General features: G+C 34.8%; 2 protein-coding genes across 16 annotated transcripts in view; one reads left to right on the top strand and one right to left on the bottom strand.

Moving 5' to 3' along the window:
• Window positions 1-5,124, top strand: part of Fucta (glycoprotein 3-alpha-L-fucosyltransferase A) — a 30,418-nt gene extending 25,294 nt beyond the window's left edge. For all 13 annotated transcript variants that reach the window (XM_072009040.1, XM_072009039.1, XM_072009042.1 and 10 more), the window contains one exon: window positions 316-5,124. In XM_072009040.1, coding sequence (XP_071865141.1) covers window positions 316-667 — 352 coding nt within the window. In that variant the 3' untranslated portion in view covers window positions 668-5,124. The remainder of the gene's footprint in view (window positions 1-315) is intronic.
• The window catches only part of LOC139990085 (uncharacterized), a 78,548-nt gene that overhangs the window by 36,496 nt on the left and 23,062 nt on the right, over window positions 1-18,990 (bottom strand). The window contains exons 1-2 of one of the 3 annotated variants that reach the window (XM_072008993.1): window positions 15,853-15,866; window positions 15,579-15,635 (exon numbers count right to left, since the gene is read on the bottom strand). The exons of 1 other annotated variant lie outside the window; for it this stretch is intronic. Coding sequence is in view for 1 of the 2 variants with exons in the window: in XM_072008989.1 (XP_071865090.1) it covers window positions 15,579-15,635 (57 nt within the window). In the remaining variant the exon portion in view is untranslated. Of the gene's footprint in view, window positions 1-15,578; window positions 15,636-15,852; window positions 15,867-18,990 lie in introns of those variants that run through there. One more of the 3 variants, XM_072008989.1, reaches the window with a different exon arrangement.

The following is an 18,990-nucleotide window of genomic DNA, read 5'->3' as shown; positions in this document are numbered from 1 at the left end:
AATGCTTTCTTGCAATGTTTTATACGAAGTATATACATACGTATACGATAGCTACATGTTACGCTATCAATCAGGTTTGTATCGTTAATGCATTGTTCGCGTTATTATATCGTAGATGTTTCGACGTTGGTGATTTATCGTGATACGTGCTACTTTCTAGAATGATCGGTATAAAACTTTTAATCAAATGGAAAACGCTAAAAGGAGTTAAGGTTAAAGAACCTACCGTTTCCACGAAGCAAATGCCATGCAATGTCCGTCAAATTTCGTCCAATTTTGCCACGTTATTGAAACAAATCTCTGTTTTTTATTCAGACACAACGTTCTGCCGATTGTAATGGGTGCGCATCCAACGGACTACGCTCGCAGCGCTCCTTACCGCTCGTACATTCACGTGGATGAGTTCGAGTCACCGAAAGAGCTCGCCGAGTATCTTCATCGTTTGGACCGAGACGACGAATTGTACAATTCGTACTTTCGCTGGAAAGGTACCGGCGAGTTTATCAACACGTACTTTTGGTGCCGCGTTTGCGCCATGTTGCACGACGACCGGCCGTCAAAATTTTACAAGGACGTGAACGAATGGTGGAGAGGCGATGGAATATGCACGACGACTTCGTGGCGTGAACACGATTCGGTTCGTGCAGGAAGCTTGAAAAACACTTGAAACGTTCTTCGCAAAGTTCCGTTAATTTACGCGAAGGGACGCGGTGCGTCTGAATGTCCATATGCGAGAATCGATTGGATTTACAAAGGCCACGTGGAAAGTTTTATCGCTAAGAAGCAGTTTGTTCGAGAACGATTCGTTCTGTCGCTTATCCTTGATCGTGTAACGAATTTGTTGCGGTTGCGGTTGCGGTTGCGATGCTCAAAAAAAAAAAAAAAAAAAAAGAAAAACTACCCATGGATTCCGAGGAATCCGACGTTAACGAGACGTTCGAGTCGAAATTGAAACGACGTCGACGCGACCCGACGTCTGGTTAGTCCGTTAATCGATAAAAAGACTGCCGACTACGAATTTGATGAAACGCGAAGACCGAATTTGTATTTTTCGACGAGCAACACGGACTTTTACGTGCAACGATCGACAACCGATTCCCCGCTTTAGAGATACGGTTACTCGTGTTTTTACGGTGACTATAAAACGCTGGTGTTCTTTCTTTTTTAACGACAGTAACGATCCGAGACTTGTCTCTGATCGATTACTTCGTCGGGGACGGTTAATTCGTTTCACGAGATAAGCTAAAAGATAAAAACTCTTTTTCTCGAATATTTATCGCAATTTCTATTAGGAAAAAATCTCTTCTTTCAAAATTTATCGCCATCGATCTTGGAACTTCTTTAACTATATCGATTACCAAATTAGTTACGCACAGAATAAATTGCTTCGGCATATCGCTTATCGACAATGACAATTTTTCGAACGTTCCTTCGAAATTCGTATAGGTACACGTAAGACTCTGGTTCTAGTCTTTTGCGAATTGTTTTGAAAATTTCATATTCAAATTAGACGTTTGTAAAACGTTATTTTCGTAAAGCGTATTACCACGATCGTGGTAATTTGACGAGACAATGTTTTATACGATTATTAATAAATTACGAATATCGACGTAGTTAGTGGAAAATTAATAATGTATTTGAAAAAATGCCGACTATACGCTACACGTTCTTGATTCAGATTTCAAGAAATCTACGCGTTCGTCGATTCGCGAAGCATATGTAAATTGTATACATGCAAATTGTATAGTTGTCAACTATACGTCTCATTGAATCCGTGTCTAAACTCGCCTTTAATAGCACGAAGGCGTATTTCGTTAAAACGCAAAAAGTAACTTTACTTTCACTGTATTCTTGATATAACATACAGACAGACTATTAACCATCTGCTGTTTTTATCTTTAAAATTTCAACGATATAACGACGAAAGAATTGGGAAGTAAATTATAATTGTTTGCAAGAATCGAAATAAGAGGAAAACTGTTTTGAAATTAATTCAATTTTCGTAGCAAAGCAGTTACAAAATGTACGTATAATGACTGCACGAAGTTACTTTTGCAATTAATTTCTTCTAAATATACATATATATATATATAAAAATATATATATGTAAATAAAGTGTAACAAGATGGCAATTGTTCTTCTGAAAATGAAAGAGAGCAATACTTTTTCGCAGTTCACGCTCAATGGACATGTTGGATTATCATTACGCTTAACACATGAAAAATGCGAAATCCGTAGGACGATACGAAGCTCGACGATGACGCGCAGGTTAATATAATTTTAAATGTTCCTCGTAACGACACGATATCAATTTTATCTTTATCCCGGTATTCCGGTAAATATTCATGTGGGTTCGAATGCGGATTATACGTTCGTTATCTACGCCACAAGGTAGCTACGAAAATCTGTTGCTTTAAAATCTTTTTGTTGCACGCATTTTCTCGCTAATAGATACCTACGGATGCCTTTTATAAATACATGTTGTTACGTATCTATCATAGGTATATGCATAAATCTGTCGAACCTAAGGACTCCTCGTTTTAGGAAATTTGCTTTATTAGTTTGTCAACTTATCGCGTACGTACGAAAAACGTTTGTCTCTGTATGAAAATGTAACTTTAAAGTCGACTCGGAAAAGTTGAATATGGCGATTTACAATCGTATAACCCAAAGTCGTACAAATACACGCGAGTATAATATAAAATCGTATAAATGACGACAAGGATGGATAAGAAAGAAGTACGTTTAATGGATAGTTTCATTGTCGCATTCTCCGTAGTATCTTGTGTATGTACATTTCTATGATCTACATAGCGCGTACGAAGATAGCGTGGAACGAATTATCTGTAAATTAACTCTAGATTAAGTCTTTCAAGGTGTGATGTTTACGATCGTACTTGTTAATAGATAGAAGTAGTTCGGATAAATATCAAAGTCAATGTGCTACGACCAGGATAATAATTTGTTGGAATATTCTCAAACTTTAAAGCGCGACCGCGATCATACGACATAATCGTATGAAAAAATAGTTTCGCAAGTTCTGAGATTATCGAAGTTTACGAGCGGAATTGATATACGTGTAGTAAATGTAAGAAAATGTTTGCACATAGCTGAACATCGTTTACCCTTTGTATCATACGTATACAACTATTTACATTAGTTCGCAGTATGGAATTTATTAGATTCGAACCTACACGGATAAGTATCGTGTTAGGCAAATCGATGTTTGACAACTGTAATCTAGCGTAATCGATCATTTAACAGGTTACACCTGTGTCGTATTCTCTAAAGATTTCCACCTCTTGTTCATCGAACCATCGTGCGAGTCGCGTAAGTAAAAGAAATAGCCGTTGACAAGATCTTTTCGTCGACATTCGTAGACCGTAAGATACGTACGCCGTTAATCAGATTCTATACGCGAGTCCTACTAAATATCGGTAACGGGTAACGTTCGTTGTTCGACGTTACCAACTACTGTCGTAGGTAACGATCATTTTCGATTCACGTTCAACGTCGATGCGTACTCGATACGTTATACGTGTACAGTCGTTATTTGTAAAATATGCCCTCGAGTATGCAAGATCTAGTCAAGCGTGACCTTATCGAGAAACTTTTTCGAGTCATTCTCGTCGCTACGTACGCAACGTGTACCTGTTCAAACGAGTCCTATTATAACTTACTTTGAATTTAATTAACGTAATATTAAGTTAATTTATATAGCCGTTTAAATAGTTGTTCGTCGAACGAATCGTTGCGTGCTCTATCCATTAATTATAGGTACATGGTAATTTTTCAACGATTACGACTATTTCACGAGCAAACTTTATTCGTCGCACGATAATAATTATAATTAAAGTCACGAATATTTATATCGATTTTTTTTCTAACTTACAGACGTTTCTTTAAACACGCTCAACTTTCTGTAAAGAACGTACCGATTCGTTCGATTCTTTTACATTATATTTCGTTCAAACGTGTACGTTTCGAATACGTTTCTTTCGTTGGTAATTACTATCGCGACGAATAAAATTTGATATCGATATAATTATTATCGGTGCTGAATAACAATTTCAAATATCCAATGTACCGATCACGATCTGCAAGATTCGTTAATTTGCAAAAGACTATTTTGATAACGCAAATATTCGCGAAGAAGTTTTAACAGTTTCGTTGTTACCGATGCGTAAACGCGTAGATACGTTTTTGTGCGTTGCACGAAAGCGTTACTATTTATAGAATACCAAACTTCCTAGTTTGATAATTTCTTGTATTTTATGTTTTATCGTTTACATCGAGCAACTTTTTTCAAATTGTACTTTTCGTACTATCGTTCGTATATTTTCGTAAACTACGATAATTTGTAAAATGCGATATCGTTTCAGAGATCAAGGTAGAAAGATAGAAGAAAATTGGAAAAGATATTATACGTTTCTTGATATGTTTCTACAAATTTTATTTGAACAGAAGAAGAATCGCGTTTGAATCAACTTGATCGCTTGTAATTTCGATTTGACTGTAAATACGATTAATTTCCTATCAAGCACATATCGGTCGATCAATAAATAATAATTAAACGTTAACTATCGGTTGAAAACAGATTGTAAACAGCTATTACGCGATGTAAGGTTTCGCGAACGATTAGTACGATTATTGAAACGAATCTCGTTGTTGCGCGAGCACGAAGAGATACGCATATTGCGCGAGGAAGTGTCACTTTTCGCTTCCATTCTTGTACAAAACACGGTTGCACGGATATCGAAACGACGGTGTATCAACTAAAGATTTCCATCTTACACCGGTATATATTCGCATACGTGACAAAACACAAATTGTCATGTTGTTCAGTTTATCCTTTTTGCTCGTTATCTAACCGTTCGTTCAGAGTCGAGGTCGCGATATTTCGATCGAGCGATTAATTTCCCACTCGTTGTCGTTAAAACTTGTATCGATAGCATGGGGTTGTAAACCAAATGATCGTAGATAAATTATTTCTATTTTTATGCACGTTGCAGAGTTCTATGTTCTACGAATCGTGTGCTTTTTATCAACGATAGTTAACTTTCGGGTGTACGTAGTCCTCGATGTTCGGTAAAAGAAAAGCTGACAAGTTGGTCGAGATTAGCACGTTGATAACAAAAAATGCGATAAAATATTGTTAAAACTGTAAAAGTATTCGTGTACATCGAACGCATGATTGCGAAGAAAGTTAGGGTTAAAGTACAGTGAAAAGATAAAGTCTGACGCGACTAATTTATCCGTTTATCGACTTTTACCTGTTTATTACTTGTTTCGATCGTACGGTAGACGCTAATGCCATGTATCTACCGTAAAGTAACGGTAAATGTAAGTTGAAAATGCGGACGAATCAGCGAGGATATACAGAACTTACTCGTAAGATTAGCACAGCTCAAAACGTATAGCTAAAAAATGGAGAACGTTCGGTTGTTTTAGTTCAAAGCGTTCTTGTTGTCTCGAAAGGAAATCGATACGAGGAAATGTTGTTTCTGTAGTATAAGAATGTTGCACGAACGCAAATACGATATGGAATGCACGCGTAAAACTGTACTACAAGCGGATTACTTCATGGTGGATTTTGCCACAGCTTCTAATCGGTTCCTACGTAATGTCGATCTTTCAGAGTGCGCACAACCACAAGCTAGATAATCGTATAATTAAGTAACAACTTATCGATCGAACCCGACAGAGATCAGAATCGAACGAAAACCTCCGATTACGCGACTGATCGTTTCGAGAATACGTGTTCGCGTGCGGACACGAGATATTTAGTTAGCGATATTTTATTATTTAAACTTTCGCTTTCTTTTTTCAAGCCATTAGCAAATTCATTTGGAAATTATACGGAATTAAAAGATACGTTACGAACTCGAACGAAAGTGAGTAGTACCATTGTTCGACTATATATAAATATACGCGTGTATTTAGAAACACGGCGCCAATTATTTTCGAAAAAGCTTTGATTCTATTATGCGTAACAAAGTACCGACGAGTACACTCGCGTAGACGATTATTTCGCTTCGACGTTGACGATATTTTCTATACAAGTACCCATATATGTACATATATTTTACAAGTACGTACGGTGAAAAATTCAGATTTGAAAGATATCGATGTCGAATCAAGATTCAAGTAAAAATCTGACCAATTGAGTTATTTATTCCTTCGTCGACGTTTACGTTACTTATCGTTGTTTCTTTGCCAATTATTTAAATATACCATGTTACACGTGTATGTTCAATATTTTAACTTTATTTAACGTTCTTTATTTAACTGCATATAATATATTGATTTAACAGTTAGTTTAACAGCTAAGTTGGTTATACGCGACCGTTTAGATAATTATCATGAAGCGTTGATATTTGTTAGCGCGGCACATGAAAATTTCGTGAAATAATCAATATCCATAGAATCGTAGAAATTTCCTGATAAAAATTGACGTTACAGATGGAAAGCTGACAGCATATAAGTATTAGGAAATATAGAAATTTGAATAGTAACCATGGAATTCTAAGCGTACTTTGAAAATCGTGACATGTGCTTTATCGATTGTTTACTACTTATTGATTATTGGTGCTGTTTGTAATAATCGGTGCTGGTGTACGCCATATTTAGACCACATATTTTGATTATAGAGATTTAGCGTGTAAGAATTAGCGGCCGAAAATAATACGTAAAACGCAATAGAATAGGGAAAATCTTCTTCTTTTGCTTTCGAGCGAATCTTTCTTCCATTTGTTGACGTACAAAATTAGAATAGCGTATCGTAGCGTGACGAAGCGCTAGGAAATTGAAGAGAAAAACTATAACAGAATCAACTGCACCTTTTCGTTTTTCACAAAGCAAGTACGCGCGTGAATTGCTGTTTCGTTATATTTGAAATACGTTCTTATATTAATGTTATATACATACGTATTACGTTATAGATCAGTGCTATCCGAGTTTTACAAGTAATACCGATATTTTGTCTTATTTATCGAATTACGCAGCGCAGAATAGCGCGTACCGTTTTTATCGCGTGGAATTTTTATCTCGAACAATCGGTTGTTTACAGAACCTCTAAAGGGCTGAATCGCGTTTGATCGTAATTGAAAAACACTTTTACACGGCTTTACGATTAAGAAGAAGTATCTTGATACGAAACAGTCGAACAAGGGAATAACCTGATCGATTCGGAAATATAAGCCTATGAAAAATGGGTATCGAAGATATCCAGGATGTTTGGTAAGAAACGATCGATATTAGTTTAGTAGTTGCGTTACTTTAACTTAATTAATGCTAGTTTGCGTAACCAACGTTCATCGATATCTTTGACACGTCGAGACGGTGAGAGAACATATGTGTAAATACGTATTCTCAAAATTAAACGCAAAGATAATTTTGTTATGGAATTGATCGACAACGTATTGAATTTTAAAACTGCTCTTCTATCAGAGGCGGGAAATGCGACTTATCGTATTTTCACCTGTAGTCTTCGTATACGTAGAAGAGAAAGATATTACGAGGTTAGCATAGCGAAGAAGAAGAACACCGTGGATAGCACCCGCTGTAAATTGGCGATCGTACACTATTCTTAACTTACTGATCTATGTTCGCGCTATACGACACGATAGCGTATAATTTCGATGTATTTTATCGGTTATTATTTTCACGCATCGCTATGTAAATATCTTCATTCTGCGACGATAATGTTACAATTCGCTATTTATAGAAAATAATTGTCAAAGTGATCGCACATTGTGAGACTAGATAGCGTCGTAATTTGTAAATAGTAACTTGTACGATTATAATAAAATGCTACGTGTAAAGAAATCTAACGGTACATCGTAACGACGTTTAATGTAATATTGATATCTGAAATTTCTAGGAAATTGCAAACAGTACTACGTATATGAAAAACGTACTCTCATTTTGCCCTATCGGAAACGAAAACTTAGCGTGCCACGATTAATATACTACACTATTATAATCGCCAGGATTAGGGCAGGTTAATCGTTAATTTTCCCTTATGATTATTTTCCAAGTAAACGTTTATTTCGATATTTCTTCGACTATTATCGACGTGAAACTGAACAAAAGTAATTGGATGTAGCATTACGTTCGTAATATTCCGTTGTTTCTCAAAATTTTCCTATTAAAAATATTGGATCCGCGCGCTTTCGACAGTTCTCTTGATTTGATATCGTCATAGGTTTCTTTGTTCGATACAATTGTCAAGTATGTATTGCGTATTTATATTTGTATTTTATACGTTCCTGATTGTGGGAATAAAAATGAACGCTATTCTTACTTTTGAAATATTCTTTTTTCCTCACCCATTGATAAATTTCTATGATAACGATGGGTCTTTGCCGGTTTCATAATCGTTAGTCGTATTTGGATTCGATATCGTATCGTTGTACCTACATTTTTACAAATTCGACGATTCTCTAGACACTCGGTAAATTTGAAATAGTAGCAAATTAATGTGATATACATGTACCTGCGGAAATCACATGCGCGTCTGTTAACAATTTCCGTTCGAACAAACATTAGATCATAGCCTGTTTTACAAATCTTATTTAATGTCTACCTCGATGAATTACATATTTCGTTTCAAATTAGCACGCGTGCAACTTGTTTGGTCACATTTGCGATTACTTGTGTAGTCCTTTTATACGCTTCGTATATATTTTCAACGTGTATATTTCGTATTTATTGTTAGAAAGAAGAAAGGATAAAGATACGTTTCGATTATACGATTATGCGAAAGATCATCGAACCTTTCTCGTCGTACGTAGCTATTCTTTGTGGAGCGGACATCGGCTGTAAAGAAAGGTTTTGTTGAGAATAAAATTTCATTGCTAACGGATACGCGAGTACGTTACTTTGATTTTTCCCGTTTATTCGGTCTGTCTAAAACGGAAACCCTTCTGCTTCTGCAATGGAGATCTCGATAGGATCCATTAAATTTATACGAATCCCGAGTTTACATGGTTTTGAGAGCCCTGATCGGATAGTACGCGCTTGGTAAGCTTTCTATCGCCTATCCGAGAACAAAAATTCTCAAAGTTGCTGTCAAATGGATACGCGGTACGACGACCAACGCGCGCATATACACCTTATTCGTTATACCCAATAACTAAACGCAATTCCAATATTCTATATTTAAAGTTGCTTTTTGATAAAATTTCATTTTTCCTAGAAACGCACAGTGCCCTTTTTCCTCTTTGTTTTGTCTCTTTATTCTTTACACTCAATAAACCCTGATGGGCTTCACATCCTGTGGCTCAATCTGCACGGCTGGTCGCCTTTCCAACTACACCTCGCAGAGCATATGACCTCTTTATCCCTTTGTTTTTCTCTTACCCATCCTGCCACCGTATCCCTCAGTTTTTTCTCACATGCATAGGGATTCTTCGTAAAGGTTATTTTTCACCACGTCCATATCGCAACAAACTTACACTTTATCCAGACATTTTATCCAGATTTTTTCTCAATACAGTAAGTAAGTACACGTTATATTAACGCTTGACTCGATATTATACTTGTGTTCCTATGAACGACACAGCGTAGTAAAACTTTCCTCTTAGTCTACATTTGTCGCGTATGTAAAATCGTGTCTTTGATATATAAACATACGGGTCACATACATTTTTAAATTCTTATTGCCCAACCCTATACGCGAAAGTATGAGTACGCTAATCTTTGCCCATAAAATGCCCATAAAACTACGTGCTAAAGTTTTAGAATCTTACTTTTGTTTATATTAAATAATAATCCTGTATCGTGTTATAACTAAATGATACGTATGTAAATCTTGTTTCAACGTACCAAAGAAAATGTTCCTTTTCGCAATTTATTTCAACTTTCTTTTTTACGCTCATTCACACGTATTTCCCGATATGTTTCCTTATCGTCTATTACCAAGATTCATTAACAACGTCAAATAGAGTTGCGGCGAACTTACGGCCAAGTGTTATGTTACTTCTGTTAGAATAAAAGTACAGGATAAGGATTTTGCGTATAGGATTTCGCTCTTGAGAGAAACCAGATTGGTTTAGTCGCTTTAATTCGAGTTGTTCGAATTTGAGTAGCCTTGTTTCAACAACATATCCGATGGAGAATAAAAGAAAAATAGCTACGTTTGTATGTAAAATTGTAATTATAATTACGAATATAATGAAAAGATGAAATATAAGGAATTTGATCGAATATAAAGTTGGAAAACGTCGTGTTAGTTTAGGGCATGGGTAAGCGCGGAATTGGAAATAACGTTATATTATTCGGAAATTACGTATTCCCTTCGAGTTAAGGAATAGCCGAAGGAACCTGGTTGAATCGTGGTTTTGGAAAATAGACAGCGTGTACGTATGTATGGTACGTGTGTACATACACGCGTACGTAAATACGTACGAACGAGAGTCTCTCTCTTCGATCAAAGTTCTCGCTTTGGCGGTCTATGGTGGTTTATGGTTTATGGAGTGCGATCGAGGCAAGTGTAGAAGGGAGAATACCTTGGAATAACCAGAATTAATCGGACCTTAGTCGTCTTTCTGTAAATCAAACTCACATTCTGCCGCGTTACTTATATAAAAACCTAAAAAATCTCAACTTTGTCTGTAAATTGAAAACATATTTCCAGTCAAGTAAAATAAGAGATCCATAGCAGTAAAATGTTTCGAATTATCGGAATTATTGGAATCAAACGTCTTGACTATTACGGATAAGCATCGAGATACGAGAGGATATTTCAAATAAATAACAATTTCACGTTGGTAAAGAGATTTCAAGTTACTCCGATTTAAATTGCTCGCACTCGTGTCAGGCAACTTGACTACTCTATAGCCGGGAACGAAGTTGACGTTTCGATTCGACGGAGCTCTATTTATATAGAGTGTGACCGCAAATATTATATAACGCAAATAGGCAAGAATGAAACAAAAGCGTGGAACAAGGTTTCTCATCCAAGGTTAATTTTCTGGGTTCGGTTCTCTGAAAAATCGACTTTCAAATAAAATTAATAAAATAAAGTATCGCGGATATTCTTTGCTCGGTTTCGAAGTTCACGATAACTCGTAAAAGTCAAACGTCGTTAAATTTTTTAAAAGTCGCGCCTTTCAGCCAATTAGTTCGTTACACATTTATCGCGTATTTAGCTCATTAAAATACGAATGTGTAATTGTTCGATCGCAATTATTCGTTATACGCGTAAGTTCGCATCAACGGTTATAATGCATTTTGGAATATTTAGTTTGTTGCTTTTAACCCTGTTTCATCCCACTTAGGCACCTACAGCTTCCAATAACCAAACTTTGAAGGCGAAGTTTCAATGTAAGACTACGTATATACGATTAGGTTGTAAATACGATGAAGAAATGCTCGCGAATATGACTAACGGCTACCGAACGTACGTTGGATGATAATTCTGTACGAACTGTATTCTTTTTTTAGTATATTATGTTTTTACATTGTACTATAATTATAATAAAATAGGAAGATCATTTTTTATTTGAATCGTTTACTTATGCACGCACTATTCTCTATGGAACAAGCGTAAAATTTCTGATTATGCGTCGAAATGGATAAAAGAAAAAGTGGATACTCCAGTCATCACCGTTGCGTCACAGTATGGCTGCACGTAATGCCAGTATCTATCATCGGTTAGGGCATTTTCCTTTGATTCCCCTCATTGACCTAATTGGCTGTGGTTGCGGAAATCCCACATCACAGTTGGTTAATTGGCAGTCAAAAATATCTTACGTCCTTCTGTAACCTATCGTTATAATCCCGAACCTCTGTCGCAAGCTTCTGTATTTTAAGTGAAACTGAAACGTTATCTTTTTCCCAGAGATATTTATTTAGTTTGAATATTCAAGTCGTTGTCACGATTTTCAATTGATCGAGAATCGGGTAACAGTGACCAAAACAGTGGCAAAAGTAAATAAATCGTGTTAAAAGAAACCGTGCAAAGATGTAACTGTGTAAAAGTGAATCGCGCGACAAGAGTCCCACGTGTATTATATCCTTTTCATCAACATATTTTCAATTATCGTAACCTAATACTTTGACTTATGCGCGTCGATCGGTGTTTAGATGTTTTCTTGCCTTAATTTAGTTTGATCATTAATTTTCTATCAAGTACGTTACACGTTGTTCGTAATAACATTTCATGTCCGCTCTCATTTCGGTTTCCAAGAAGCAGGATTACAAGGGATCTAGGAAATGCTTTTAGTGAAAAGGTATTAAACCTCGAAAGTAAATACGTTAAGAGTAGGAAGGATTTAGCTCATACGCACATTTCCTCTTTACGTATCACATCTATCTATCTATCTATCTACGTATTCTACGTATTAAATGCTATTATATGTATATCGTACAGTGCAATACAATGATCATAGCATAATAGTCATAGCACGCAAAAGTTAATAAAAGATAGTGAGGAGTGGTGCTTCGGCTAAATTGATCTTTTAATAGATTTATATTCTGCAAACGATACCTAAAATAATTTTTATGAATGTTGGCTATGAAAATACGTATTGATTTGCTGATACGAGGAAAACCTTACTTTCTGAGTACATAATGAAGATGCATATTGTAAAATGGAAGAGAAACATCATTTGACGAATTCTTTTACACTCTACAACATTTCGAAATAAGTATAGCAAATTAGTAATTTTTGATATATTTAAAGAAATTATTCAACAAATTAAAGAAATTGCTTCCCTGGCCACACATTGATGTCAATAATTAAATTATCTGCAAGCAAATTAATTAAGCGATATGAGTTTAAACTTGAATCAGATTAAACCGAGGAAAATTATGTTAATACGACTAAACATTATTGTACACATACTATCGTAATCTTGGCTGAAACAGCGAATAAACTCGCATTTTTATAAACTCTTGAAGCTTAAAGCAAAGGTCTTATCAGTTTCTAGAATATCGTTTCCACAAACTTAAAAACTGTAGTTTCGAAAGCAAAATGGCTTTAAAGTTTCGATAAGGATTCTTATACATTCAGGAAAGGTTGTTTGATACTTATAATCAATAAACTATTTTAAGGCAACATTGGCTGTTCCTGAAGTATATCAATGAACTTTTCCAGTATGCTTGTCAGGTCATCCTGTACCGAAAATGTCATTCTTTGCTTGGTATCTTTTCGCTAAGGATGAAATACAAAATTTATGCTTCGCTGAAATATGCGTTAAAGACGGTAATTTCAATTTCTCGTAAAGGAAATCTTAATATGATACATACGTGTTTAGAAATGGTTATTCTCTTTCAAATACGTAAAATAAAATATATCGTGGATCACGAACATAGATTTACACGATCGGAATATACAGTGGATATTTGAATACATGTTTACCACTGAAATCTATGCACGTGTATGTATAATATGCTCATTCGTGGTAATATCGAATCACTATATCGATCAAATTTAAAAACAACAACGCGTGTAGAGGCTGTAAAACGTTTATCGCAAGCATATATCTAGTACAAAACTACTATGCAGCATTGATAGCAATTATAATTGAAAATTATAACATGCAAGTGTTAAGGATGGTTTCACGTGTAGGCATATCGAGGCCTTTGAATACAGTGGATAACCGGTCGTTTAAATATTTTTGCGATCTCCACTTTTTTCTTCGCGATCTATACTCGCGCTAGATATTTTGTAGTTTCTGTGTCGATTATCAGATTGGTTTTGGTCGACGATAATGGTATAGAATTCTAGATGCAGAAAATTTACTAATTGTAAGCGCGATAGCATCTAGTTTCCTTTTTCTAACATTTAGCTGTACTCTCTGTGAGTGCTATAGATACTGATCCGATAACCCTCAGCCTCGCGTTGCGTCGGTTCTCACACGTCAAGCTAGGATAAGAGGACTCTGGCTGATTTACGTGACACTGCTATCCCTCTGTAAAAGATTAAAGCGCGGAAACATATGGCTCAATGAAAAAAGAAACGAATAACGAAGTGCGATAGCAATTCGTGTCGCTCCAATTTCAGTAGAATAATTAATCGAAGCTCATAATAAATGTGGTTATAGATATACAAGATTGTTCGTTATTGATGGCGCGGTCAAAAAGTAAAATACTCTCGGAAAGAGAAAAGAAGAACAGACGACGCAATCTGTATGGAGAAATAAATCTGCAATAAATTCTACGATAAAAATGTACGATGGATTCAGGACTCTTTTTAATGTTACCGACGGAGAATATCTTTTTCCACCGCACTCTTGAAATTCCTTCAGGAGCACTTAGGAAACAGATGCGCCTTCTATTCCAAACATTCTTTATTTTAGCGATACGGGGAACACAACCGCGATTCAGCTGAATGGTTAGTAGTCTACAGATCGAATGAAACGAGATACGTCTGGAACACTCGCAGTTCGATAAAGAATAAAGACTAAATAGTAAAGAGTAAAGAATAAAAGCGATAAAACCAGCAGCTATAAAAAGATCATTTGTTAAACGTATAAACGCAACGTATAAATTTTACTATCGTATCATATAATTGCAATACCAATTTGTACCTATTTGTAACACAAAATTAAACGTAGAATTTAATAGAACCGTAGATTAAACTTCGAGAAATATAATGACAATTGTTTAAATTTTTCATACAAATCCGTGCTTATGCGAAAATCGATGAAACAATTTGATAAATTCTCCAACTATACGTAATACCATTACCATTACGTTCGTAACGGGCAAGTTAATATTATAAGAAATAATATTATTAGAATAGATGCTATCGTTGTAAGCTAATAGCATTGTTATTGGAAATTATAATTAGATCCATACTTGTGACATATATAAGTACGTATTTCGAAATCACGATGAACAGCAAAAACGATGTAATTCCACAGATTGTGGAAAATACGTTGTGCACGGAACGCTACTTCAGTTGCTGTGAAATTATTAAGCTTACGAACTATGATCATTATGTCGACTGCTTTTCTTTCACCCAAACAGTATCTAGGCACGTAGAATAGAATTTATTTATAATCTTAGAATAACATTCTTTGATTTTGTAGTCTCTTTTCGTGTCAAATTTCAATAATCCTTATACTTTACTTTGCTTTACTAATTTTATGACTTATTATTATGTTACTACACTTTAACGAAAGGAATTAGTAGCGAATACATTTATATCGATCAACTAAATGAAATATTAGTAGAAATATCTACTCAAGCCATTCTTTCGTCGAAGCACGTCTTCGAAAATACAAAGGATCGCTCAGGAATTGTTTTGATTCTGAAATCTGTCTATCGCGTATTATCTACTTGGCCATGAAATTTGATACATTCTCGGACGAACAAAGTTCGACTCTAATACCTTCGTATGTTTCAATAAAAACAGTGTTATTTATGTGAAAAGTTTAAATAACGAAAGATTAAAGGTTATATCCATTAAACAGAAATTTTTATGCAATTTTCGATTCAAAATGAAAAGTTCAAACTTGTTAAATTTTTAATCAGATTCTACTTTTTAATTAACGATAATTATTGTAAAATACAAGTAATAAAATTAAATCAAGTACAAAATATAAATCACGTACATATTTACTTACATTATTGGCCTTTGCAGTTCTTTTCCAGGAAATAAGAAGGGTGGGAAGGTGAAAAACCTTTAATAAAAACATAAATTATTGTAATTTGTTTTGAACAACACAGTGATAATCGTTCAAAAAGTTTCAGTTAACGAAATACGAGATTCTATTCAAACTTGAAATTACAGTAATCGTAAGAATTCAAATTTTCTAATAAAATTTAATTACTGTAAAAATTGGAACTCTAAAATAGAAATTAAAAATTGAGATACTGGAAATTTACAAATATACCTACGTAATAAGTATACGATTGACTTGTCAGAATTTCTCTCCACACTGAATGTCCGCCTTTATCTTGCTATATTACGCGAATTTGCTACAGTTAATGTCATATGTTTGCAACTTCACAACTTATATTTTTTCCACGAAGGTGGCGCGCAATGACGCTTAGGTGCTTCAAAACAAGATTTCACGCGCGCTTTCACGTAGTGTCGTTCTTCGAGTATATTTAATTGTGATATTTAGATTTCTTGGAAATATTTTCGGATATTTTATAAAGCGTGATATAGTACGTTAACGGAGTGTATGTTCTATACTATAATAACGAACGTTCAGAGTATGATTCTTGCAAATAATCGTATTATATACATTCAGGGTATGCGCAAGCATTTATTCAATATCGAAAGATATGTTATAATTTATATTTAATATCTTTAATATATATTCCAGTTTCTTGATAATCGTTTCTTAAGTGTAGGAAAATAGCAGTATTTTCTTGAATAAGTTCGATAGGGAGGAGATGCAAAATATGAAAATATTTTTCTTCCTTCAACTTCCTTCCTTCTCCCCCCCCCCCCAAAAAAAACAGTTTTATTTTCAAAGAATATTTGTGACCGCGAGCGATACTGTTGGTAGAGTCAGTGTTTATACTATAGTTTATTTCAATGTTTCCAAGTCACGATCGCTTTGATTAAATCGAACTGTGTAAATAATAATACGCGAAAGCCGTAGAATCTTATCAAGTGAATTTATACGCAATATTAGAGTTCTTGTTTGTCGATTATATTTTATAACCGGTCGCGTTAACGTAGTGTTTTATTCTTCTCCTTCTTATGTTTCTCTTCTTAAATGTTCATTTTCGGTATTAGAGTCAGTGCATCTCTCAAGAGGATAAAGCCTTTCCAGGAGCTCAAAAATGTAAGTAGTTTTGTATATTGTACTTCGATTTATTCAATTTCTTGTATTTTGTGTTAATCAAAAAGTAAAGATGATCGATCATTTGGAAAGTTATAAATATTTTCCTACTGGAGTAAAGTCTGCAAACGTTAATAGCTAATGTTGAAATAAAAATGTCTGACACACATCAGAAATCAATCATTGAATTCTTAATTTTTAGATTTTAAGCGTTTATAATAAAGTTCCAATTTCTATACTTACTGGAGTTTATTAGAACATTAGACTCTATCATTGCTAAATTTAATAGCATGTCACCTTTTGCTGTCTGAAATATTTTAATCAACAAAATGTGCTTTCAGGAGCAAATTATAATACTTTATGTTTTGTTACAGATATCTCACAGTCTGGACTTCTTCCTGTCCTTTAAGGAAGCTGGAAAGCCAAGAATGTAAGTAGCTTTGAAAATCTTATTTTGATTAATTCTATTTTAAAATTTTAAATATTATCAACTAAGAGGTAAGACTTTTTAGGAAATTTGATTTGTATTCTTCTATTGAAATTAAAGTAGGCTTGCTTTAATAAGTCTTCATATGGAATTACAAGATACAGATGTCTGGCATAGTTCAGAAGTCATAGGTACTTAATTTTTAGATTTCAAACCATTACATTAGAATTTCAATCTTTACTAGCCCAAATTTAATAGTTTCATCTTCTTAAGTTAATCGACTTTCTACTTTTTTAAGAACCTTGTATAAAGTTTCATGTTTTATTATAGATTTGTTTTAAAAGCTAAAAACAAGTATTTTTGCATATGATATATGAATTAATTTTATACTTTATAAATTGGCTTCCATTGAAGCCAAACGATGAATAACTTAGAGTTTGGATAGTAACTATAAGACAAAATATGTCTTACACAATTAAAAAATTATAAGACTTTCAATTTTTATCATAATCAATATTTCAATCTCTGCATTAATGCCATCAAAACTTCAATTTTGATACATAAACAGCAATCTTTTGCTATCTCAAGATCTTCTCACGCTTAATGCTATGTCTTTAAGAACAAATTGTAATATTCTATGCTTTGTAACAGATGTTTTGATGTGAAATAATGTTTCTGAATGCGATAATGATACATTATCAACGAATAGATACATCGACTCGTTTATTAACTCTTTTTTATTAAATTTTAAAATTGGTACACGTAGGAGCAACAGAAGTAGATTGAAAATAATTATTAGCTGTATGGGCACAAGTGGAAAGGAGAAGAGGTAGGGGAAGGTGAGAAAGTTATTTTAAGAGGCAAAGGAACAAGGGAAAATGGACGCGCAGAAGCAAAGTCTCGTTAACTCGAAGGGTTCGCTTCAGAGGAAATGTTCAGTGTGAAAGCACGTATATTCGTGGCTGATCGAGAAATAGGGTGTAAGCTAAAGACACTTGTACAAGGTTGCATGACGACGATTACTAAGGGAGCGCAGTTAAGCTCGACTGGGCACTAATCGAGAGCATCGCGAGTCTCTTTCATCAGAGGCGTAAATAATTCGTTTAGTAATTTACTGAGCGGAGCGAATAAGAGTTACGATGAGGTGTCCTCGCATGAATTAACAAATGGTTCTGACGAGAATATCCACGTTAAGGTAACCATTAGAGCATCATCTTTCCGTAATCGATGCACCTTGCGAGCAAAAGCGTAACGTTGCTCAGCCTACAAAAATTTATCGTTCGCGTATCGGATAGAACTGAAAGTTTTTGCGTCTCTAACGCGTTAGATGCCGCTTTATTCTATTTACGGAATTGATATACGATAATCGATAACATAATCTCCGTTAACTCCTATTACTGCTTCTCAGCATTCTATGTCCCATGCTTACCGTTTATCGATTCCTTCTTTAAAATCTTTTCGGTCGTCGCGTAGTGTCACACGACGGTCACGAGCAACAGTACGTTGGAATTGTGTGACGGTAACGTATCGTCGACTTTTGTCGACGCTCGTCCAAGCGAGGCTGCCAACCGGTTTGTAGGTTAAGGAACTTGTTGCTCGAACGTCAAACGATCCTAAATAATATTATCGATTTTTTCTATTTTTCATTTAAATGATTTCGCAACGATTCGAATATCGTCGCCCTAGTTCTTAACTGCTCTAATTCCATCCTTCAAAAAGATGTTAATATTATGTCGTGATAATAGGGCGAAAATTCTATTTAGAAAACAACGAATATTCCATTCTTTCAAGTTCTAATTCTACAGAATAGCG

Source organism: Bombus fervidus, chromosome 8, assembly GCF_041682495.2.
Source record: "Bombus fervidus isolate BK054 chromosome 8, iyBomFerv1, whole genome shotgun sequence".
Lineage (NCBI taxonomy): Eukaryota > Metazoa > Arthropoda > Insecta > Hymenoptera > Apidae > Bombus > Bombus fervidus.
Note: the sequence above shows the minus strand (reverse complement) of the source record. Positions and strands in the feature narration are given on the sequence as shown.